Here is a 26,934-nt window from a genome sequence, read left to right on the forward strand (position 1 = left end):
ATGTTTTCTGACATTGTTTTAAACAATGTCAGAAAACATTTTCAATAATCTGTGTCTCACATTTTGATTTAGACGTTCAATTATCCCCCTGCCTTGGAATCATTTTGAACACTAGTTGTTGATATCCACAGCCAAATTGTTGTGGTAGGAATTTCCTTTGAATCCAAATTTTTTTATTTTTATTTATTTATTTTTTGCTAGGCTTTTTATTTCTTTTTGTGTGCCCAGAAAGATGGCTTTGCTGTGTTGTGATGTTTCTCTAAATTGAGCGTGTGTTTTGTTGAACCAGCACACCCACTAATACATCACGGGGAAGCAGACAGCTGTTACATTCACGTCGTCACGACTAATAAATCCCGTGTATTCTGTGTTGTCAGTGTGATCCAGGACAAATTCTGTGGCATCATTAACATTACTGTGGAAGCGTTGCATGATGTGATGACAGAGGATCCAGAATCGGGGACCTTTAAAGAGTAAGTTCTGCTTTTTTTATTCATTTATTTTTTTTTAACTAATTTGCTCTGAGATGAAATGGAATAAAATTTCAATTTGCAAGTATATCATGCAGTTCAAGTCAAATAATCAAAGAAGATGGGCACACGTTGAATATTCAAAATGAAACGGCTACATTTTTGTCATAGCTTCAGGTCTTTCCAGTGCAAAAACTTTATCTACTGAAAGTCTTGCACTCTCACTGCCTGAATCAAACAGTGACAAATGTCCAGAACCTGTAACAGATTTAGTTTTCTTTTAAAGCTTTTAACATCAGTGCTTCCCTTTGATTATTATTTTTTTATTAAATGGCTACCTTCCAATGTTCTTCACTCAGTAAAACTGTCCACACTGAAGAGTGATGTTGTTACTGTGACCTGGTAGTGCTTATGTGTGACACATTCATTTATCTTGAACATATATTTTAACTTCTGATTGACTGATCAATGGTCATAGCCATTCATGCTAGAAATGAGGATTGCAAAACATCCCAGGGATGAAGAACCTTCACGATTTTTAGAGGAAAAAGAAAATGTTCTCTCGTCATACTGCAGCAATAATTACCTTCTAATTACAGAAATAATACCTCTAAAACCTACAAAAAGTTATGAATTCACAAGCCTTTTCTTCTCAATCAATGCCCACAATATTGTATTACCACTCCCACTTTTATTAGTTTCCCAATAGTACAAGGTTAAGACTAATGGTTGTGACCTAGAAGATTATGAGCATCCAATTCAGAGATATTTTGGATTCACAAACGGTGTTCTTCACCATGTTTTTACTTTAAAACATTTTTTCCTGCCTTTAGAGAGCCCTAATGAGATAAAGGGTCAAAGGTTTTAAAGGAAGCTTTTTTTTTATTTGCCATTATTGCATTAAATTCCTTTGGTTCACTGTTGTGGAGCAAGTATTAATGGATGCACTTTACTTAAAGCTCTCTTCAGTAGATGGAGACAATTTGCCATTTTATGTCCAATTAGGAGATGCAGTCTTTTGTCACTTTGCAGCAATAAAGTCCAAGAATCCAACATGCTTTTTTATTACTCTGAGCTGTCTAGACGCATTACATTTAATGCACACATTACATTTAATACAATGCATTAAGGAGATTATTTATTTAACCTGTTTCAAAACAACATATAAATTAAGTCTTTGCTTTATTCGCACAGGATTACTATTAAAAAAAAAACTACTTTCTTTTTAAGTAGTTGAAGGAAGTGCTGAACATTGACTTATTTATTTACACACTGATGCCTTGTTTGCTCTGTCAGGCTTATTTTTTTCTTCTCAGTTTTTAAGACTGTCAGTTTATAAATAAACTCATGTACTCAAGCAATGTGTGAGCGACTACGTGCTTTTTGGAATGACAGCTAATTTTGAGCTTAAAAACTGCAGAGTGCTTTGAAGGCTTTTAAAGGGTCATAGATTTGATTATTGGCTTTCTGAAAAGCCTCAAAGAATCCCCTTCAAATTGTTATTGATACAACTTCAATTCCAATTCAACAATCAATGTTAAAGTACTGATGTAGTTGCTTTAAAGGACCGATCATAACAGCATTATGATTCAGCCTCAGTTTCATTACATCAATGTGTGAAATCTTCTGTAAACACTCTATTATAAATTGAAAGATTTTTATTTTCCCTCCTTTGAATGTCATTAAGCAGAATTTATTGACTTTCTGATCGCAGCTTATCACTTGGCGCTGTTCAAAGTCACAAAATATCCTATTCATGCCACCACAATCTTATCTGTGCTCCCAGTACTGAATTAAGAAATGAACACAAAGGAAATAAAAGACCATACACAGACTTTATACCAAGCACAAAGGTTTTTACTTGCAGTTCCTCTCTGCATGCAGATGAACCAATATGAATAGTGTTTGTGGCTGTGTAAAACAAATGCCAGAGGGTTCAGCCTTTTTTGTTCGTCTGTGTTTGCACACGCTGCTTGCTCTGAGATTGTCTCCTACTGTGCAGGTCTATGGGTGGTTATTAATATGGAGCTGAATATTATTGTGTTGGCAGCTGCATGCTGATGATCCATTTTGAAGAGCCCAAGCTAAGTGACGAAGAGGAGCCGCCAACTGAGCAGGATAAGAGGAAGAAACTTGTGAGTCAAACATATGAAGCACACACTCACATGCGTAATTTTTTAACTATTGAAAATATTTTCTTAACTTTTTTACGCCTCAGATAATGTAGTTTATTTTTTTTTTCTTTCTGTTCTCCTCTTTTCATACTAATTATTCTGTTATGCCATGCTATGCCATTGTGTAACAGAAGATATGCATGGTTATTATTATTTTATATATACAAATGTGAAGTGTGACATATTCAGCCATTTTGAATCAATACTTTGTAAAATCAGCTTTTGCTGTACGTACAGCTGCAAATCATTTTGGTTTTGTCTCTACTGGCTTTGCCAAGTTTTCTCAATGATTTTTTTGTTGGTTTTCAGTCTCTACTTGGACTAGACCATTTTAACACAGGAGTGTGTGTGATTTGGTCTAAACCATTTTATTGCTGCTCTGGTTGTTTGCTTGGGGTTCCGGACCTCTTCTGGATCATTTCCCTCCCACGTGATTGAAATATATTGATGTTTGTCGCGTTTAATGTGACTAAATGTGAAGAGGTTCAAGCAACATGAATACATTTTAGAGGACCTGTATGTATTACCATTCAACAGCTGCAACAGCTTTATCTAGCGGACTGTATATACACTTAAATGAAGAACCTGAATGGATTTATGTTATAGCAGTATACGAAAAGGCTTTAGTGCTGATGGGGATCCACATATAGCCAATCTGTGGGAGATGTACATCCATTAAACGGAACAAGGATATATTTGTGCATGAGCATGCATCTGTTTTCTATTCTGGCCCACTGTCTAGGCTGAGAAATATTCACCCTTCTCTCAATATTGTGAAGTACAGCTTAATTATATTATTGGTGGCTGTGTCTGAGTGCTGTTCCTCTAAGAAACACTTCAGCAAAATTACTTTTACTGTTTATTCTGAATAGGAAAATCTTTCTGAGACTATCCTCTTTGTGGTTAGCAAGTGTGTATTTTGCTTGGTGGTATCCCGGTGCACTTATCGCTTCAACCCAGGCTCTGACTTTTTGCTCCAAGGAATAGAAAAGAGGGGACTTAAAGTCGCACCTCTGCCATCTTAATGCTTGCGCGCCTCTGTGCTTGAAGATGCGGATGAATGCGTGTGTAAAAGCAGCGCCTGTGCTCGCATGATACAGTTTTCAGTTTGAGCAGAAAGTAAATGAGAATGGGGATCTGTGACTTTTTGGCAAAAATTATTGATTCCAATTTTGGTTTTTCAGAGCGTTTCACTTTACCGTGCGTCTGCATTCCCGTGTGAAAGCATGTCCTTTACAACATGCGCATTCTGATCTGAAAGCACAGTAACTGGGACCAGAGAGTTGCTTATTGGAACAAACTGAAATCCAATTGCATTACAGTCATTCTTTTGGTGTTTTCACTAAGTAGCAAGAAGTCATTTTCCAACAGCAATATATTGTGCAAGGGACTAGTGTTGGTGAGGGGGAGGAACACCTGAAGAAACGAAACGGATATTGTCAATATGGTATGTGAAAGAAGTTGATGAAGCAACACCAAATCATTTTAGTGGGGATAATTCCTGGTCAGGGCACTTAAAACAAAGCCCTCCTGAACTAAGGTGAAGATTTCACATTTCTTCTGAACCTTTTGGTACTTGATTTTAATAGTTAACCATTAAATAAAAGCTACATTTTCTTCAAAAAGAACCAGTTTTACTTAATTCTATTACAATGGATTTAATATAATAGCATAAAATTAAATTTAAACCAAGATTCATAGTTTAGATTATTAATTCTATGTATGAAGTGCCACATATTTTTACAAATATGAAAGCCTAAATTTTTAAGAATGTCAAATTTAAATTTTGAACAGCCAGAATGAGGCTTTAGTTTCAGACATGGTTTCAGTTCATGTAAACTATAAATGTTTACCTTTTACCATTTGAGAAAAATAGAATAGATCAAATCTGATCCTCCAAGGCAACAGTTGAAAATATTAATAAAATGCCTTTATTTAAACACTGGAGTATTAATTTACTCTCTCTTGGAATCAACCAGTTCTCAGTTAGACATCTGTAACTGGTTCAAAACGCTGCTGTACGGCTTCTCACAGGAATGCATCAAAGGGAGCACGTTACCGCTGTCCTGGCTTCACTCCCAATGGTTGCCTGTGTATTTTAGAGCTCACTATAAGGTACTCCAGTCTGTTTTATCAGGTTTTCAACACCCTTATGTAACGGCGCTTCTTCACCACCATACTCCTGCTCTGTGATTTAGGTCTGCTGACCAGCAGCTCCTGTTCATTCCCAGTTCTAATCTTAGAACTTCTTTATTTTTTTTATTGAGCCTCTTAAGTTCTGTAATACCCTAACTTTGCACATTTGACACGCCCCTTTACTATCCATTTTTAAAACTAGTCTAAACATTTATTTTTACCCTAGCCTTTAATATTACTGAGACTGGATTTTACTAATACTTTACTGGTATTGATTTTATCTTGTTTCAGTGCTTTATTGTAGCACTGAAACAAGTGCTACATTGTTGGGTTTTTAGCTTTGTCTTTTTATTTTGTGTATTTTATTTTTTATTTATTTATTTTTTTAAGTCTGATTTAACTCTGATCGTTCTTGCACATTGTTTCAGCTGTGACTGGTATTGAAGCACTTTGTAAGTCAAGTTGATGATGATGATGCCTCTTGAAATATTTTCACCACTACACCAGTAGTGAAGTAGTGCTAAACCGGATTTTATTCATTGCTTTGGCCTGCACACAGTCACACACTGATGCTCCAGCTGAAGTGGATTAAAGAGGGAGAGAAAAAAAACAAACTTATAAAATCTAAGTTAGTTTTGCAGGACTTTCTGGCCTGTGTCCCAGAGATCTCCAGGAGGGAAGGGAAGTGAAGGTGATGCACCAGGCTATCAGTTCCTCTCCTGCTGTCTCTACCTACCCTCTCCTCTCATTTCCAAACCTCCTGCCTGTTACTGCACCAAGACCTGGCCGATCGTGCAGGGCGTTTTGGAAACGTTGCCTTCATGTCGGCGAATTATTCACTTCTTTATATCCTTCAGGATTTCAAATCAAAGTTTTACTCATTTTATTCAGTTTTAAATGAAGAACCCCACTCTGTTTATCTCCTGTACGCCTTTTATCCTCGGAATGAATTAATTAATTTTTAACTTTTGACTTTTTATACATGATACATATGCTGTATCTAATTTTTTGCTTTTACTTGTCTTTAAAATATTCAGCTAACTGTCTGCAGGGTAGGCTGTTATCGAACTGATGTGGTTACAATTAGTTTTTTTTCTTTATATTGCATGTAGAATTAAACCAAAGAGGAAAAAAACTCACTAATCATCTAAATGTGTATTTTGCGATGCTCTTTATCTTCAGGCTGTTTGGTAATTATGCAACTGCAGTGCAAAAAGAAAAGTAAACATCACTGTAATCCAAGACATTAGAGCTGCATGCACGGAAAGGTAGCCTGTATATGTAAACAATGATATACATATTATGAATATGGATATGTAAAGCTCAGATCTGGAGTACATTGGTAGTCTATTAAACTTAAGTGTGAAGATATGCTGTTTTGCATTCCATGCACAGGCTAAACTTGTCGTGGGTGCAGCTCTTCATATTTCTAGTCCTTTAGGTGGAGAGGCTGCCTCCTGGCTGCTGCTGTCTCCTGATTTCTGTCTAAATTGGACTTGCAATGTTTTTCTCTTCTTCAAGGGGAGTTTGTTTTTGTGTGGTGGAAGCTGTTGACTGTTCCACTCTCTTGTATTGGATTTGTAAGGGTCTCTCACTTTGATCTGAGTATTTCAGACAACAAGACTCTGCTAACTGATGCTGTGTGGGGCCTCTGTACAAAATGCATCATTTGATTCTTGTGCTTCATCTACAAGGCCAGTACCATCAAACAAGAAGAGGGATAGGCAACATCAAAGACATTGTCCACTGGGTACTAATGATATGGGCTCTGTTTGTTGTGCTGTGGTGGCTCACACCCACTTGAGCTTGTTCGGTTTTTCCCCACACAGTAATACAGCGCAGGTTACTTAGTTGAATTTGTTAAAGTAGTTGCTGCTGACTGATTACTCCCAGACACAAAAACAGGATGAAGGTGCCCTATGACACCTATTAGTGCCAAGATAAATTGGTGTACATGTGCATTGAGGGCGTTGCTTGTTACAGCTCATCATTCAGTTGCGATTGGGGCAATAGTGTTTTGCTGTAATTGAGGCTGGAGTCACAGGTTCATTGTAACAACCTGGCTGTCTAGTATGGGCTATGAGAAAGTTGGTGACCGGGTTCCCATGTGCCAGGTCATTGTAAAAGTCTCCAAAAAGACTGAAAAGTGTGGCATATATTTGTATTCAGTCCCCAATCAAAAGCTTTATAGAACTACCTATTACAACTGCTGGTCTGTTGAGGTATTTCTCTACTAGCTCTGGAACTCTAGAGACTTTTTCCCCCTCATTCTATGCTTTTCTCAGTCGTATTTAGGACTGGACTTTAGCAAAGGCATCATTTAAAAGAATATGCTTTGATCTAAAGCAGGTCTGAGTATTTTACGTGTCATGTTGTCAACTGCCCATATGGAAATTGTAAACTAAACAAACACTAATATCTTGTTTTAAACATTACATAAACCAAAACATTTAGTTACAGAAGTCAAAGTGAAAGTGCTGTTCTCAGTTTGCAGCAAACGGCAAAAAAAACATGTTGCCAAATTAAACATGCAGTAAAACGCCAGACCTTGTTCATTTCTGGGAGTTGTTGTGAAAGATATTTGCTTTTCAAAATTTGTTTTGAGTTGATTTTAACTGTTGCAGAGGCCAACATTAGGTGTGATTATATGATCGCGCTAGAGTTCAGGTGTATCTGGAAAGACTTTTATTTTTTTTAAGATGTTAATCTCTGAAAATAAATACGATCCTAAATTGTATCTAATTCTAGTTTGTCAAAGTCTATTCTCAGCGTTCCATCTTTTGAAATTGTACAAGTGTTTCCTCCAGTAGCTTTTATTAATCATTATTTTTTCTTAAAGGAAAAAAAAAAAGATTTCACATCTTTGCAAATGGGATGAAATACCTGCCAACGCAATTATCTCTGTAACAGGTTGTTATCAGCTTATAGCATAGGTGAGGCTCACTGCTCTCAATCGCTCAAAAAATATTATTTGAAGCTGATGAGACATTAAGTTGTTCCTTTCATTCAACCATCTTGTATTATTTTGTTTTAATGAGCAATCACACTGCCTCCGAAAATCTTGCAGAGGTGTATATTTGTAGGAAATGAGTTTCAGCGTGTTATCGTTTCACTCTGAGCCACACAAAGCATTGGTAATGAAGACTTGCCATTCTTGCTTCATTGTTGCTCTGTTCTCAAGCAGACCATCAGTCTCAGCATAATTTAGTTGGGTTGAATAACAGACCTCTCTGACACTGTTATTTTGCCGCACAGGATGAAAAGATTCTCGTTTGTATGGCTCAAGGCAGAGCTACCAAAATTAGCTTCCATTTCTTTTTGCTTCTCATCTCCAAAGCCATTTGTCCATGAGAGTAGTGAAGAATGCTTCAGGATTGGGAAAAAATACTTTTTTAGATGACTTAAAACATATCTGAAGTTGGGAAGAAGCTTGCTGGTGGAGCTTTAACATTAATTTGAAGATTTTTGAAAAAGTGCAGTCAAAATTAGACCTTCAGTGTTGCTGATGTAATTTTTAAACTTGTGACAGTCTGCAGCAGTCTAAAGCAGACACTGTGTGTGACTTCTGCAAATTGGCACAGCTATTGAGCTTTTCTGGTCACACTTGCTATTGTAATATTTTTTTCTGTAATCTCACAGTTGATACTTAAGAAACGATGGGTACTAAATTCATTGTTATATCTTGATTTGAAGTTACAATTCTAGATTTCTAACTTAAAATGTATCTAGTTGAGTGGATAGGAGTTAAATCTATCCACTCATTTCAAATGTGATTATTATTAGCGATTTAATGTAAAATGTAAAAGCCAAAATTGTATATGAAGTCAAATATAAGAACAAGAAAACTTTTATTTATTTTTGCTGGAGATTCATTAATCCAGGAATATCAGTGAACTGATTTTTTTTTTTACTTTTAATGTTTACGTCTCTATCTGATAGATGCTTAAAATTTGAAGGTGGTAGGGTCATTATGATGGAAAAGAAAGAAGGGAAACACAGTTTGATCACAATTAATTCAATATTTAAAAATATTACCATAGTTACATGATTTCCCCAAATCATACAGACCTATTGTGCACCTTTTTCTACCACACATATTTCCTTCCACATAATTTTCCACGAATGTGCTTAGATCAAGTGGTGTCAGTGACCATCTGCTGGACAGTTGTTTGTAGACCATAGCCTAAATTTTTTAGTGTACCACTGTGTGCAATCTTGTGACTGATTTGGTAGAATGAAGTCCAGCAAGATGCCTGTCATCTTTGAGAGTTGCTGAATTTGTCTCGGAGCTTTCAGAAAAAGCCACTAATGTGGTCCAAAAAGTCTCTAAGGTACACCAAAGCATAGAGGTCATGATCTGACTGACAGGTATTTCAAAAGTTCAAGTTGAGACATAACAATATCCATAACAATCAAATTGTGCAGTCATCCAGAAAAGACCGTCTCCTCACTAGAGAAAGTGTCAAATATAATTTGTGCAAATGTCAAGATGAAAGTTTTACAAGCAAAACAATCATCATTGGTCAGAAATACTCACTTTGCCTGCAAGTAAATGTAATCTCATGAGCAGTTGGGACAGACAAAATGTTAATTTAAAATACATTTTGTCCTGTTTTCACTATCTGTGTAAAATATGGAAATCGTTTAATCTGTACTACTGTCACAAAATATGGACTCATAATTTGTCTAGCATGTGTAAAGCTCAATATCTTTTTTTTTCCATTTATACCTCAATATCTAAAGTAAATTTTTAAAATGCTTTACTATAGGTAGAGCAACAACAGATGATCTAAAAATTGACAGCACTACACTCCCTTATATCTGCTCAGGAGAACAAAGTCCAAAAGTGAACTTTTATAATTCGGTTGCCTCCAGCATGTGTTTTTATATTGATTTCAGGAGAGAGGAAATTAGTGAATTAGACAGCTGCTTCAGGGGCTGCAGAACGAGGTATCAAATAGATTTTAAGGGCTATGACAGAAAAAGGTTAGGACAGAGAATCGGTTACAGTGGTAATTGTCCAAAACTATTTTTCAAATGGGGGTGGAAGAAGGGGAGAGGGGAGAGGAACTCAGGTTTTCTACAATGTCTGCATTGTGGATTAAACAAAAGGGGAATCCAAAAAAAAAAAAAAAAAGCTGCTTATTTCATATCAGCTCTGTTTCAAGGTCTACACAGTTAATTGGTGTGATTCAAGTAACGATAATGTCAATAATTGGTCCTAGCTTCAACAATTAGCTGTTAAATTGATCAGTGTATTTCCTAATTAACAATGAAGAAGAGCTCATTCATTAGCCATGTGACTCATTACACTGGAACCACAAGTCTGACTGTTTTTGAGACCTGACCAGCATTTCTGATTTGCATGATTATCTGTCTAAGCTTTCATCCAAGTTAATTAAGATTCAGACTTCATAACATGAATGACCCATAGGTTTTAATTCATAAAAAGGTGGTTTAATTAACTGGAAAAATCGTATACGCTAACAGACTGCAAGAAGATATTAATAAGCCACAAATGTCTTTTTATTTCTTATTTTTTTAAGGGCTCACAATAACTTAATGTGATCTGGCACTTTTTCAGTGTTGATCTAAACTTTTAAAATTTGGTTCATGGCATTAATCTTGTTGGATTTGACAGTCATTGTAAATCTAAACCTTTAAGTAAATTCTTGCTGAATAACTAGGGGCAGTATATTGGCACTAATATCGGCATCAGCTGATGCAAGTCATTTTTTAACGTCGATATTGATTTCTTTAAATAAAACTGAACCAATATTAACAAGCAATATTTATTTCTGTCTTTTTGTCATTTGTTTCTAGAGGGGGAGGAGAGCAGGTTGGTCATTCAATATTTATTTGATCATGTTACAATGATGGCGATGCAGCACAGGATTGGCTAATGAAGGGCACAAGCCAAATGTATTGGTGTTCTAATAAAGTTGTTGGTTTGATATTTTTCCTCTTTATTTTTTTCCATCTGGTACTTGACTATTTTTAGAGAGCAGATTTTAGCCTTTATTTTTTGTATGCTTGTGTGTCAAACCACTTAACTATGCCCAATGAATCATTCAACTACTGAATGGCTTCTTAGCTCAAAGGGTGCACAATGTTGCAGTCTGCACACAGCAAACAACTCGGGAGGGGAGGGAATAGGATTTTTAGGATGTGTACTGGCAGCCTGCAGCAAAACCTTGTCTAATTAATTCATCAATTTATGTATTTTTGCAGAATCCATAAAAATTACAAAGGCTATTACAGTTAAAATATTATTTTTGGGTTAGAAAGAGAAATAATCAACTGAACATTTTGTTCACTGAACATTAGCTCCAATGTGAGGCTGAATTTACAAATGAATAAGCGAGTAAAATAGCAACTGAGACCAATAGAAAAATCTTCCTTTGAAATCCTCCAAATTGATAATGGTCCATTTTAAATTTAACATTAAAAACTTGATCTTTAAATGAATATGTATTTAAATATTAGAAGCAAGTTGAATTTGGTCTAAAACTTTCATTGGGTATTTTTGAAATAATTTCTCTCTTGTTACACACTTCACAACTGAGAAAGCAAATAGTGTGAGTCAGTTGCTCTGCAGTTTCCTATCAGGAGGTAAATTAACTGTGGGGAAAGCAAGCATGATGAGTGTTGGCAAACTCAGAACAGTTTGAGAATGCACAGCTATATTAATGTAATGTAGCTTCAACATTTGTTACCATTCAAACAAGATTGTGCTCATTATGCTCACGGCATAGAAATATGGCACGTAGTTGTCAAAATGTTACTCTAATGATATTTAAACTTCTAAAGTACATCTTCTCTAAAATGTCATTGAGCTGCTGTTTTCCTTTTCAAGTCTTATAGCGTCTTAGAGAACAAACATAACCAGAAGAGTCAAGGACAGACATGTTGAGGGAAGGTGAGGTAGCAGGCATTCGTCAAATTTAGATAACCTTGCTTTAGAGCTATTATTGTAAACCAGTGAAAAATGAAGTGACACAGCCGCGCAATCTCATGATTAATTTTTTATATCCATTTCTTGTAGCCACACATATCAGTATTTAAATATATCTGTCAAATTAGCATAAAATGTTGTCTTTATAACGCATATATACATTTTAATTAGCAGGTATGATATTTTATGCCATAAACTGTAAACTAGAAACATTGTTTCTTCTTATTTCCTGACTTTGTCACACATAAAAGCAGTCACATTTGTGTGATGCCCATTTTCAAGTCTTTGACTTCATTTAGCACCTTTTGCAAAGGCCTAGAAGAAAGGTTCCCATACGTCCCATATATAATTATGTTCACCTGCACTGGGAGCTCATTAGTGCAAACATTTTACTAACATTAAGCAGAGTTTAACTAGGTTAGCACATCCAAATATTACTCATAAATGCAATAAGATTCTCTGAAAAATGAGCTCAGATATTAAAGTTCCCTGCGGCATTGCCCAAGGACAGAGAAATGGTGCAGTAGCACTATTTGAGAAGCACTTTTATTTCTTCAGATACTAAAGTTGGACTGCCTCTATTTAAACAGGGACTAAATCAGTTGGAGATCATGCTTATTTTTCTTACAAACCACATTTTGAAGACTGCAGTTGATGCCGTTCAAATGAGTTAAACCTCACTGTAAAAACACAAAATGTTTACTTTGTGGCAATCATCATCTTTCTCTGTGATAGTTGAGAGACATGGGCAAGATTTGTGTAAATTATCTAATTTATCTGGTCATTTGCACTAAAGTTTCATCACATTACAAAGTTTTGTTGTTTCAAAGATACATAATATATTGTTTAAAAAGCAATGTAAAGAAGTCATTCAGATCGCATTGACATCATTGACCATATTATTAACTATTTTGAAGCCAGCTTCAAGCAAGCATTGTGTTGTTACCTGGTTGTTGCCAACCAGGTAACAACACAATGCTTGTGTTGTTATGTTAGCATGTTAGAAAGGAAAAAATATATGTATGAAAGAAACAGTTTTCAAAAAACTGCTGCTGGATTTTTACGTCAACATTCTAGAAATACTAGAGACTGATTGTTAGAGTGGGTGTTTTATTGCACAAGTGATGAAGATTGGATGTTTTGTTTTCTCCTTGATTTTTGTTCCAACAGACTTCTGTTATTTTCCAGCCACCACTGTTGTCCCTTAAAAGAGATTAGATTAGATGGAGAACTGTGTTGTCGTGTTCTGCATTAATTTATTTTCATTATAAATAGAAATATTTAAGCTGAGAACTGCAAAGTTTCACCTGTCACCTTTGCACTCCTCAGTGCTTATCTTGCAAATGAATAAGGACTTTTGGTGCTTGCCTGATTACATGCTAGATTTCATTGAAGATACTGAATATTTAGCCTGACTTGACTTGGCCTGTCATTCAAAGTTTGTTTCTAGATAAAGTCATATCTTGAATGAGCCACTGGAGCACTGTGAGCTCACATTGACAAGACAGAAGTTGCTTTTTATATTCTGACAATATTTTATTTGTTTATGAAGCACAATCTGTTGTTTTTCTTTTTTCCCCCCATCTGCTTATCCACCTTAAGGAAAATCTTAGGGTTAAGGTTTTAAAATTAATCTTTTGGCGTGTACCTGTAGACTGAAGCACTACTTGTGATAGTCAAGGGAAGTAGCATAGTTAAAAAAGAATTATCAAATGAAATGGCAAAACAAAAATAGACTTTATTTCAATAACATACCATAAAATCTCAATAGAAGGTCCTTTGGCATCAGTGATGTTTGAGATGTCATGCCACTAAAGTCTTAAGAGCTCTTCATGTTCTTTGGAAAACAGGCAGTGGATGCCTGAGTGGCTGAGGGATTTAAAGAGATTTCAAGTATTTTCATTTAATAATGTTACAGACTGGAAAATCATGTCTAAGTAGGTTTGGTTATCAAAAATGTTCAGTCAGGGTAAAAAGAAGATTCTGACTTGCAATTACTTTTTCAGAAGCCCTCAGTTTTTATCAAATAACTTCTGTAAAATATAAACTGTATGTCTCTACTAAATGACTGTTTCTGTACATCGGCTGTGTCCAGCTCCAGTCTTCAAGGATGAGTGTCCTCCCATTTTTAAGTGTTTATTCTCCAACACAGCTGATTCAAATGGTCCAACTACCCTCAACATGTCACAGTGTTCTGCAAAGGCCTGTTATTAAAGTATCATTTAATTTAGCTGTGGTGAACCCGGGATAAAACTAACAAATGCAGGATACCAACCCTTCAGGCCTGACTTTGGTCACCACTCCTGTACATAAATGAACTGCACAGAATTCATAACATTAGGTCTTTATGCATAATTCTGAAGTTGTTTACTAAAAGTATAGCATGAGCATTTCATCTTTGAAGCATAGTTCAAGGTTGCATAACTCTATACAATGACGCAACTGTGCAGAAACGGGGCAGCATATACTCACTGTATCAACATAACATTCAGTTAGGAGTTGAGGGTAAAGCAGGGGTCATCATTCTGCAAGAAATTATTTAAAGTTTTAAATTTACAGTTTTGCTTAGATAACGATGTAATGCTCAAATTATTGTAAATACTTTTTCAACAGTTATTTTTGGACTGGTCTTATTTGTTCTTGGGCATTCAAGTGTCTGGGTGACAGTGTTCTCGCATTTCTCGATGACCTCTGTTATTCTCCTTGTCAACACAAATTGTGTTTTTAAGAACGGTCTGCTGGAGTCAGACTTTTTAGTCTTTCTGTCTGGGATTTCTTGATATGTGTGAACTAATAAAAATCTCAACCGTTCCAACCAGCGCATATTTTTTTTGTTTTTGTTTTCATAGTTAATGACAAAGTCCATGAGACTTCAGAACTTCAACTTTCAAGTACAACACCAGTAACAGTGTAATAACTTGTGCTGTCTCAGTGTGAAAATGACTGCATTGAAGTTCTTAATCCTCCCTCTAAGTCAAGGTACCACAACACTAATGAAATCTCAAAGCAGGAGAAAGACTGAATTTTTTCTGTGCTGCTTGTCTCGTCTCTTTTCTGTCGTTGTTTTCCATGACTGTTATGCTGTCCTCTTCTGTCACTTCAACATGAACGTTATCATGGGAAATGTACTTGACCTTATTCAGTTCAGTGTAGTGTCCTTTTTCAGTTTTTGTTTTGTACGTATTGCCCCTCTATTCTGTCTTCATCACTTGTTCATTGCAGCTAGTCTGATAGTTTGAATGAGAAAGCCATCAGTTTTTACTACCATTCCATACAAAATACAAAAATGCTTCATTTTTTTTTTTTTACATTAAATCTAATATTGTAAAAATGTTTATATGACTAGAAGTGACAACGGTAAGTGTCGGACTTAAATTAGTATGGCCCGTTCTCAGCAAGCCAGTGGAGCTCTAACACCACTCTCATGCTCACAAGGAGATGCTTCCCCTTTCTTGAATAATGTCCTTTAGCCACGCTCTGGCATGCTTCCAGAAATATTTGCATAATCATATACAGTCCTTTTCTGTCATTTCCTTTTGATGTTTTTAATGACAGTTGTGCACTGAAAGTTTAAAGTGATGTGCTACCTTAAGTGACTTTTGAAAGGATTCAATTGAGCCATTAAATGATCATATAAAAGCTGGTATTTTGAAAATCTCAGAATGAATTTGTGTGCTTTGATGTAAAGCTGCAGAAGGTTTGCATCTAAAATCCGTAACTGCTTTTATATGTTGCAGATATGCTTTTGAAATCACATTTAATATCAGCCTTAACATTTCCTTAATAGTTAATAGGTAACTCTTTTACAACTCTTTTTGGTGCTAAATATATTTTTGATACACCAGTACATCAATTTTTACTTTTCGAAGGTCAGTTATGTTGACTTAAAATGAAGAACTATAACCTATAACCTAACTCATTATCCTATGGCCAGTAATTCTGTAACACATCTGTTTAGAGATGGTTTGGTCATTTATTTTTCCAGCCAGTTGGCTCAGCCTGTTGTTTCAGAGAAAGAGATTATCTCAATTTGCAGCCAAATGCTCACATCAAGGGTAAATGGCCCATTACTGGCACAGAGATGTGTAACTGTGCCATCTCCGCAACTTTTAGCCTAACACTACGGGTCTCACTACAAACACAAAAATGTTTGGCAACTCATCTTTTAGTAAGAACAGATAGAGCAAACACACTCAGATTTCTATTGTATGTTGCACAAGATAAAAACAGGTGGTTGTTTTACAGCTACGGGAGCAAAACGCCACTTTTACGATGACGATAATTATCTTTTTTATTTGCTGCATTTTCTTTTCTCTTTTCTTTCCTTTGCTCTTCTGTCTCTGCTCACTAGGCCACTTTCAAACCTTTCCACTTTCTTCACATCTCATTTGTCTCTCCTCTTTTCATCCTGCCTCATTTATCTTCTACTCTCTCTGAGGCATAAAGACCATATCCTCTTTATCAGTGAGCCGCAGCAGGAGCATGTCACTCTCACTCCACCCTTTCCTCTCATCATCACTCCTTTCCTCTCATCGTCACTCAATTTATTTTCTTTCTCACAACTCCACAGGTTTCATCTTTTCTTCTATGCACCTTTGCTATGATTGGAATATTTAGTTTGTGCACCACCAGGTTGGCTTTTATTTGTGCAGATTGCTTATTTCTCCCTTTCAGATGATCCATACGTCAATTTTCTTTTCTCATTTCTTTTTTACATCTAATTTGATTATTGTGTCCCCACTTCTTCAAGAAGTAGTCGTATATCTCGTTCGTTTCCACTTCCTTTTTTGCCTCCATTGTTATTATTATGCTGTCTCTAACTTTACTAACCATGCACATCTTTTTTGTATGTGAGGACACAAATAGTAAAAAATAAATTATTTAGTTATAAAATCACCACTATTTCTGTTACATTCATATCTTGATTCTATTTCGGTATTACCCACTACAAGATTACGGTACAATGTCCTTCATTAACTATGTATTAGCTAGGAGATAACATGGTATTATGATTTTAACACTGTGAAAACAAAAATGCATGAACAAAATCGAAAAGCAATTACTCTGACGACTGCTGCTAAAATATTAATTCAGTTAAGATACGCTAACATTTGTCTTGTGTTGACTTTGTTATATATGGATGGAATTTCTTCAAATTCCTCACTATGGCTACTAAAGGTCTTTTTCTTGTGTCGGAGAAGGTGTAGAAGCTGTCTTTAAGACTTTCAGACTTTTCCCATGAGTTTTAAAAGTATATTTGTAGGAATACTTAACACTTTTTCTAGTAGTGCATGTTTGAGGTCAGACACTGATGTTTGATAAGTGGGCCTGGTCTTTTGTCTCCTCTCCATTTCCCCTCAAAACTGTTCCTTTGAGTTGTTGTCAGTACTTTGTGCAGGCTAATTATCTTTTCATCCATGTTTTTTAGATAACTTGTTTTGTTCACTGGTGCATGCTCTTTTTAGGATAGGAAAGGACCAAATGAACACTGTTCTAACAAAGTTCAACATTTTTCAAAATGCGTTTATACGCTGCATCTTTCCTTTGACTGAAACTAAACAGTCAAAGCGAATCCCTGAAAGTAACACCACACTATAATTGTCTTTCCACCAAAGCTTCTATTTTGCACTATACAATACATGGCAATCACCAAACCCAGAGTTTATTGGATTCTCAAAGAAATGCTGTTGTTCAGTAAATTAAAACTTGTCTCCACTTGGTAGCCCAGTGCCCTTTATACCACTTTGCATAGTACTAGAGGATGTAAGGAATTATGTTCCACAAAGTTCTTTGTAATGTTCTTGAACTGATGTGAAGGCCCAGGATATTTGGAGGTCTGTAGTGTCCCCATGCTGAGTGAGATAACACTTCACTATTGAGTTCCTTCTGTTTCCTACCACTTCTACTTTATTGTGATACTTTAAAGAGTTGACAGTTGAATGTTTAGTACCAAGGACATTTTTATGAGTGGTCTTATTGCACAGGTGGCATCCAACCTTTAAAAAAAGATGTTTGTACAAACAATCTGCATGCCTGATTTTACACACCTGTGGCCATGGAAGTGAGTAGAACATCTACATTTATCTTTTGGAGAAATGTCCACCGTTAGCAATATAGTGTAGCTTCTAAATGGGTACTATAAGGTGAAAATGTTTTATGCTGCATCTAAAATTGGTATTTCCATGCTTGCAAAAAGTGCAGACAGTGCAAACACATTCTTGGGTCATCCGTTTACTAGAATCTTTGATGTCAAATAGACTGTTGAATAAATTATTAATTTGAATAGAGCTCTGCCCTACTTATATTTCCTCAGACATGTTTTCGGAGCAAACCTGTGTTTATCAAAGCGTTATGCAAAATTTACAAAGCTAGATATGAACAAGCATGACAGATGGGAGATGACAGAACAAGCAAAGTAAAACTAATTCCATTCAATATAGGTCTGGATTGCATTCATTAAAGTTGTATAATAGGTCACTGACCCTAAATTTAAGGGGCTTTGGGAGATTTTGACATCTGTAATAATGCAGCAGGCCCAGGCTCTTCAAACATTAAATGAATGAAAGAAGAAATGTTCAGGGACCCGATGAAGCTGTGCATTTCTGCTGAGTCACACAGATGGTAGAGGAAGAATTTAGCCTGAGCATCTTTTAAGGGAGCACCCAGCCTTCCCTGTCCTGAAGAGTCCAGGCTGATGATGGCAGTGTAATGGAAAATGGTCTCGGCATAATTTGGTCTCGGGTAATCAGTCACTACTTAAATTACACTACATGTCTACTGCTGCTACTGACCGTGTCCATACTCTAACAGTCACAGTTTACTATCTTTTGAGAGATGGAGTCTTCCAGCCTCATACTATACAGCAACACAAAGCAGAATAAAGTGTCCCTTTCCAAGAAAAGATGTGCAGCTCAACCTTTTCTTGTTTTTGACACATTTCTAATAAAATGGAAACATTGAGTGGTTACCTCAGGATAACATAAAGCTTGCTAGACATGGGCTAATCACAAATGTAACTTATAATTTGTAAGTGACAAGCTTTATTTTCCTTTTAATTTCCTTTTTTCTTTTCTTTTTTCTTTTTTTTTGCCATTGCTCAATCTATGGAAGCCTTGAAAGACAGGCGAGTTGTTTTACTTGAACTTTAAGGTGGAACAAAGAATACTTGGTTCAGAAATGAGAAAAAATATTAGTCACAAAGACTTATTGGAAGAACATAGTTGGTCAGCTACTTGTGCTTGTCTTTCTGAAAACGTGAAAGTAGCTTCTACAGTTATTAGAAGAAGAAAATTTGGTCAAACTCCAGCATTGCAGAGCACTAAGTTTATGCTGCATGTAAAACGTTCTCTCGCGTCTCTATGAAAGGCAACATTTCTACCATATTAAGATAAAATAAGTTCACAATAAAATGTGTCTTAAATATCCATGTTTTATTGATCTGGTTTTAATAACTTGCACACTCACCTGCAACTTACTTAATTTATTTTTGCACAGCTTATATCCAATATCACAAAACCTAGGTTAACAAGCCAGTTGAAAGGCAGATTCATAGTGCGACTAACCACAATCCTCCTGGTTAGTTAAGGCAGACATCTTTGATTAATTAAAGCTTCTTTGTAGTATTGGCCCCATGTGTGTTCACACTTATTTGGTTTCCTCATTCATAAAAGGCTCACTGCCTCTTTTATAATCATTATATTGGCTAAATGTGGGCTTAGAGTGACTTGTTTTGAGAAACACAACTCCCTAAATCAAATCTGACCTCTTTAAGGCAGCTTATTGGTCTCGCTAGACATTTAGAGGCTGTCTAGCTGGTGAAGAAGCTGTAAAATGATGCATTCTTATTTAACTGAGGAGGTTAATATCAGCCCCCATACCTTCTGCTGTCAGCATGGTCTTACAGTTCATAGATTACACTTCAAATATATCATCCACTCTCAGCACTTCTTGCGTCACACACTTTCTGTTTGCACAGTCGTGCTCATGAATTGTATTTTATGGAGTTAGACATAAGCCACCACCGGGTATGAGATAAAGGCTGGAAAAATACAGATTGTTGCATCACTGCCCCTACTTAGCAAATGCTGTCTTGATTTAGTTTCCCCTCAGATCTTCTGCTGAAGTGCAAATGTGATTTTTCACCAAACTTGTTAGAGGAAAGATTGTTACTGTTAAATGAGATAAAACTAAAATAGGTTTTAGACTAACCATTATCTGTGACCCATGTCACAATTGAAAAACATTTCTACTAGTGTATAAGTTAATCTGACATTTAGTTTTATTGCCAGAGAAGAAAAAAAGGTTTTCATACAGTGCATGCAAATTCTTAAATTACAATGTTTTTTTGTTGTTGTTTTTTTAGTGAGAAATAGAGACCTTTGACTTAAGGGTTCTGCATGGTAAAGGCAAAGTGCTGAAATCAGTTCTTATTGTCCCCATTCCATGGCTAAAATCACATTATTTTGTTCTCATCTTCATGTCGTTCACCCCTTCTTGTCACAATCCCCGTCTACATGCAATACCATTGTGTGATTGGTCAGAATTTCATGGTTGTGGTTATTTGGAAAACAGCCCCAACTATTTAACTTCCAGGAGCTTGGCTTAGCACGTCTTGTGGGCTTAAGGGGGGTGTGCTAAAACAAACGTATTGGAACCATGTCGCTGAGTGTCGATGGTCCAAATTAGGTCTGACCATGCAGGTCTCTTTATTTTTCCCTAAAAAATGAACCAATAGTTTGAAAGGTGAAAGTAATCATTCTCCATTTTTCTTGTCAGTTTTCAGTATAACTCTTTAAGTTATCTTCTGTCTTTTATTAGAGCCATCTTCTTTCATGTCATAGTATCTCTTTATCTTCACTTTCTCACGTTTCTTCTCAGCCTATCGTGTCATTTTCTTCCCTTTGCCTAACACCTTCTCTTGTCTCCTTGCATATGCCTCTGATTCTTTCCCCAGGGGAAGATGGTGGATCTAATCTATAGTTCCTAACAATAGAAGCTACAGTACAGATTGTTTCATCTCTGTGCTGTTATGAGAAAGGTCCCAACACACCATGTCCCAAGTGCATTGCTCTCAACACTCTTGCTGTTAGAAGAGAAGCATGTGTATCCACGGGGTCCTGCTAACATTCTGCTGATTCATCTGTATGACAATCTTCTTATCCCTTCCTCATTTCCCTGAAGTGTCCTTATCGATCTACACTGCCTTGCTAAATAGATGCTCTTTTTCATTTACGTACTATATTTTTGTTTTATGGCTTTTTTTCAGACATTTATAAAAGACAGTTTATCTTCCTGTGCATTCTTTTTTTTTCTTCCTGGTATATTTCCTAAGAACTTATGTTTCACCTTTAGACTTTTTAAGCTATTTCCCGTAGATTTATTTTTGTAATATTCCATAAACGAATTCACATTCAGGAATTAGGCAGGTATTTCACGTGCACCTCACAGCATTAGTTTTTAAAGTTTCAAACGTGTGCAACTGGATTCTGATGTATTTTCTTTGATATTATTTAAAGATATTATTTTGCCTCTGACATGACCTTTTGTGAAGCTACTAGCATCTGCTAGTTTTGTTTACTTTAATAGTAGGAGAAAATGTGATCACAACATCTGCACAAATTTTAACAGTTACCTGTGACTTAATTGCACTGATTTCTGTAAAAGCAAACTACACCCTCTGCCTGTTTGATTTGCCCAAGAGATCTCACGTTACTCATGTTAAACACGGAAGTCAACAAACTCAATAATAATGGGTGATAGTTTTGATAAGTTACTGATGAAAGGTTTACAATGAAATTATTTAAGAGAAACAAGGAGTTTTTTGGGGGGTTTTTAAGATGAAAACCATATCCATCCACCCTGAACACTAGATGTTAAGACTGAATGCTAACTACATTATCTACATTATTTCCTCAACCATCTCATCCAAAATCCATGACAACATATTAGCCTATTTTTGGACGTTTCATTGAACTAATCTGAAAGCAGCTTAAGAATACAAAGACAAGATTTTTAAAAATGTGGTCGAGATGCGCAGAGGAATCTCCTGTTAGCAGTTCAACTTTGGTCCGGCCATCCTAGGCCCTTTACACTATGATACAGCCATCAGCATCAGCTGCATCCAAAGGCTGGACAGTTGATCCCCAGTGGCAAGAAGCTGCGGTCAAGCTGGAGTACTATGAGATGGTCCCTGTCTGGTAACACTGTGTGATTGTTTTTGTTTGTTTGTTTTTTTTCTTCTATTTAAATACCTTTGGAATTGATATGAAAACACAATATCTGAGAGCTACACACCATAAATGCCTCACTCTGGTGTGGATTCAACAAGAATCACCTTTAACAATAAGTTTGTGGTTTGAAGATCATATAGGAGAGTTTTTTTTTTTTTTTTTTTTCCTCCAACTCAACCACAATTAGTAGAGTTTCAGAGGCCATGACACACTCACACATTCAGCATCAGGGCTTCAGTCCTGTTCAAAGGGAGAGAGGTACTCCACCCAGGTCATTGTAGTGAAGGCAATTATGCAACTTAGACAGCCGTTTTTCCATTAGGCCACTTTTCACCAGTTTGATTGCACAGCCATGTCAAAATAGTAATTAGCATGGCAAGTGCTGCTTCTCATGATCCATTAGTGACTAAATATTTTCATTACAATATTCTGCTTCTGCATCTCTTTCCGTGTTGGGCGTTTTGATGCTCAACCTTGTGCAGCAAAGAGTCCACTTTCTTCTTCTTAATGTTTTGTCTGGAGTAAAAACAAGCTTAAGTGAGTGACAGTATATATTTAAGAAGCAGACAGTGATAAAAAAAAATAGATCCTATGTGATAGTTAAAAACTAAAAGGTATGGTGTGATTGTAGTTATTTTATTTACAAGAGGGTAAATGAATACTCTTTTCAAACACTTCATGTTTGAAAAGTTTTATGTATAATGATGTTGACGGTATTGTCCTTGAGTTTATTTGCGAAGCAGAGTCTCTCAACCTTTACTGTGCTCTTGTTTGCCTCTTCCCCGACTTCACTTCACAGAAAACAAATGACTGTTTGCTTACCCATAGAAATGTATCAGCTCTAGTCAGCCATCCAACTTCCCTGGCCTTTTTTTCACTCTGTTGTCTAGGATTGTTCTTCCGCTGCTTTCCTCTGCGTAAGATGAATGGCTGTGACTACATATACTGAATCACTTTCTTTCCAAGTTCTTTGTTCGATGTTTATGTAAGACTTGGAAATGGCAACATGTCTGAGCTGCTTTCCACTTCACCTTTTTTTGTTGAAATTGACTTGGGTTTTATTGATCCAGGTGCTACATGGTAGACTTCCTAAAACTCGCTTATTGTTAGTTATGTAAATAACCTCTCCATTAAAACAGAAATCTATTTGTTTATGTCAAATGACCTGCCTGGGACTGTTCCAGTCTGTTTGTATTGTGTTCCACCAAGAGGTTGTATAACAAGAAGTCAGTTTATAGATCTTGTAATGCAAGATTGCTTGGAACAACAAATCAGACCCTACGTGGTTTGTTTTGCAGATGCTTTGATAATAAATGACTAAATTAAGGCTCTTTGTGTAGAGAGTGAATTATTTATTTTCAGTTCAATTCAAAAATAACTTATTTATTCCAAAAGGAAATGAAATTAAATGTTGTCGTAGTTCATATGAACTACGACAAGGAGTCATTATTGATAGTGATGCTATGGGTAAGAAGGATCTCCGGTAGCAGTCCATCTTGCAACAAAATTCTCTGACTGAAAACAGTTGCTGCATCAGGCCCAGGCCAACAACCATCCCAGGATGGATGGTTGTTGGCCTGCACTGCTAATCCACTTCATGTGCTTTTGCCGCTCCTCTTAAAATCTCCATTTGTCTGAATGGTTATAGAGCTGAGCAGAGAGATGGAGTCGGGGATTTGATCCTTGCCCTTTATGATTGAAGGAAGGGATGGTTTGAACTTTGTTCTTCTCTCTGCTCTTTGATCCTGCTCTGCATCCATAAAGCCTCCTGTGGGAGTTGAAATAAAAATTACATTTTAATCCCATTAAAAGAAAGTCCTATTTGTTCACATCTGTAATGAAGGAATGGAATTTAAATGTTATGATTTTCAACAGTTGGCATCTTTTTAAAAAGTTCAAAATATTTGTAATGTAGTTTAATTTTCCCATTGAGTTATTTAGCCACAGTGCAAAACAATTAAAATATCACTTTAGTAGTGATTTTGACTGGTAAACATTTAAATTAAACAGAATTCCATCAAATTGAATTTATTTCAGGAATGAAAAACCTAGAGCTCATATATTCATCGCATTAATTTTTTTTTATGTTGTGTATTCTGGATTGCAGCAAATAAACACCACATGTTAATCTTCTCAGAAAATTATTACTACATAATGCCAGTTTAAAACTAATTTGTGCATTTCTTTTTTGTTTTTATTTTATTTTATTTTTCTCTCCCTCTGCTGCAGTTGGCCCTGGAGGACCCGGTCCACAGCGTGTCTCTCCAGCAGTTTGTCTATGAGAAACTGAAGGCACAGCAAGCCATGATGGGGGACCAGAGCTTCGGAGTCCTGATGGAGACGGTGGACACAGAGCTTGTCAGGCAGCTCCAGGAGTTTCTGCAAGCTCTCTGAATATAAAATGTTCCCTTCACCTCCTTACACAAATGCTATGCTCTACCACCATTTAAGGAAAAAGAAAAAAAAAAGTACTAAAACGGTTAACCATCTACCCAATGTGTGAACTCCTGATTCAGACCTTCCCAGACTATGCCTTATCTATATTCAACCCTAGCCTTGTTAACCACTCTTTGTCCCCTTCGATGTTGTTTATGGGTGCCTACGTATGTTTAAAGACTTTTAAAACACCCACATGTAGACATCACCACACCAGAGCTTCCATTTAATTCTTCTAGTTTCTTAACTTTGGAACAGGTTGACATGAGATGGGTTCAAAGTTAAAGTACGAGTGTTGATATCGCAACAGTCGGAACGTGACATACAAGACGAGGCTGCAGGAGCCAGAACAGAAGCCTTGGACTGTTTTTCAATGGGAGGGAAAAAAATAAATAAATACCTGCAGATTGTAGCAGATACGTGTTTAAAAAAAAAAAAGCCCCAAAGGATTTAAACAGTGTTTACAGAAACTATTCTTAAAAGACAAAACAGAAATGTAATTTTGTATGTATGTAAAGTATGGATGATGATCTGCATGGCAATTGTTTTCCTTTTTAATTTTGTTATAAAAGGTCAGGTAGAAGTTACTACTGAGCGATTGTTTTTTGTTGGGTTTTTTTTTTTTTTGTCTGTCAATGCATACATTTTAAAATAAGTTTGTTGATTAAGTGTGCTGAACCACATTTATATGTATATACTTACTGCTGCTAATAGATGGTGTCAGAGCACTTTAATAACCAAAAACTGTTTTACATCTTTTTTTTTTTTTTTTCCCCTTCATCGTTTAGCACAATTGGGGTCTCAGAGCAAGACTGAAGTTAGCTTAAAAACTTTTTTTTTTTTAATTCATTTTCTGTATTTTAGTGAAACTTAGCTCCAGATACACACTGTTAGGTCATGTTTTATATTTCATCTGGTTTACTCAATTCATTGGCTTATTAATTTTTGGCTAATCACTAAAAACGGTCCAGCTGTTGATGTTGTCGTGATATATTTTTACAGACCCGTTTTATTTAGAAATGAAGATCTGATAAATGTGATCTGAAAGGAGAACCGTTTGGTTTTGATATTTCCTCAGTTTAATTACTTAAGAGGTTTACAAAACATCTAATAATAAATTACTAGACTTTGGCAGATCAAAGTATTTCATTCAGTTTAATTTGGCACAGTTTCATTGTGAATATAAACATCAGAAAAATAGCTTTGTTGTAAATTAAAAGTCATAAAAAGGGAAAGAGTCCAAACTGGAAAAAAATGTGAACATCTGTCCTGATTTAATATTGATTCTTTTGGGATTTATGGAGCAAATAATTTTCTTCATTACATTTGATTTATAAGCAAAGCTGATATGATGATCCAGACTGTAGCTCCTTTGACACTGTGTCAGAATTACAGCCTTATGTTTTCAGCCTTTCCTATTTCTAAAACCTGAAAGATCTTTTTTTACTTGTCCGTTCTTAACTAGTTTAGCTGTAGATAAGTTCTTAAATTGTTTATTCTTTTTTTTAACTTTAGTAATTAAGTTTTCAACGCCACATACACAGTAGGGAGTGTTTGGTTTGGTTTTGTGGTAAACTATTCCTGTTTTTTCCTTTCTCAAGCCTTCAATAAAATGAAGTACTCAGCCAGTGAACTTCTTTTCTCCCATCTCTGATTTTTAGGATCTGCATTTCTGAAAACACTAACCCACCTGGAAATGTTTCAAATACCTAATGCTTTTTTTTTTACCATCTGGCTTTGTTTATTGTTTTGATTACAAGCATATTAACAGCCTGACCCTGACATAGATATCAAGTTTAAGAACCATTGGTGCAAATATACTAAATTGGTTTAATGTAAAACATTAAAGGAGACTTATTATGCAAAATTCCCTTTTTGCATGTTTTTGTACTTCCATTTGGGTCTCTACTGCTTCTCGAAACAGTCCAGGCGCTTAAATAAATACCTACAGCTATTTTCTGGCAGTAAGTAAGTTTTTTTGGTGCTTTTGTTGCTGACTTACTATTCAGAAATTGTGCTGCATTGTTGATCATTGTGCTGGAGGCTTCACTTCTTCTGCTTCTCGTTCTGACTCCGAATCAGAGATGTACAGTTGTACAATTACACATCTGTTTGCAGTGAGAAAGAAAAAAATGGTCATCTATAACAAAGACAAATCAAAGTTAAACACAGTCAATATTTAGTTACCAGTAGTTAATGGATTGCTCTCAGGAGCTGAGTGAATTCCAGCATTGTACTGAGAGGATAGCATGTATGAAAAACGCTTAGTGGGGAAATTTCACAGTAAACTGTTACTAGGTATTACATCCAAGAGAAAGCATTTAGTCAACATCTCCACAAGGTGGCTGGTTGGGTAAACAGTGCAGAGGTCACTAACTTACTGCGGAGTCGATGGCTGGAGATCCAAACTTCATATGTTTTTAAAAAGTGAAGAACTTCATTAAAAGGGTTTCTATGCCTTTATTTGCTCAAATGCAAGGCCAGCTGTTTGATACACTGGTCTAAAGTTTACCACCACTGGACTGTAGGACATT

The 26,934-nt window shown here is 36.0% G+C and overlaps 1 protein-coding gene across 2 annotated transcripts in view; it reads left to right on the forward strand.

The window, feature by feature from the left end:
- The window catches only part of ipo11 (importin 11), a 114,695-nt gene extending 88,665 nt beyond the window's left edge, over positions 1-26,030 (forward strand). For both annotated transcript variants that reach the window (XM_015034485.1, XM_015034484.1), the window contains 3 exons: positions 378-473; positions 2,521-2,605; positions 24,194-26,030. In XM_015034485.1, the coding sequence (XP_014889971.1) occupies positions 378-473; positions 2,521-2,605; positions 24,194-24,358 (346 nt within the window). In that variant the 3' untranslated portion in view covers positions 24,359-26,030. The remainder of the gene's footprint in view (positions 1-377; positions 474-2,520; positions 2,606-24,193) is intronic.
- The last annotated feature ends 904 nt before the right edge of the window (positions 26,031-26,934 follow it).

This window comes from Poecilia latipinna, unplaced genomic scaffold (genome assembly GCF_001443285.1).
Source record: "Poecilia latipinna isolate Pla-1442-1.1 unplaced genomic scaffold, P_latipinna-1.0 Scaffold300, whole genome shotgun sequence".
In the NCBI taxonomy this organism is placed as follows: Eukaryota; Metazoa; Chordata; class Actinopteri; order Cyprinodontiformes; family Poeciliidae; genus Poecilia; species Poecilia latipinna.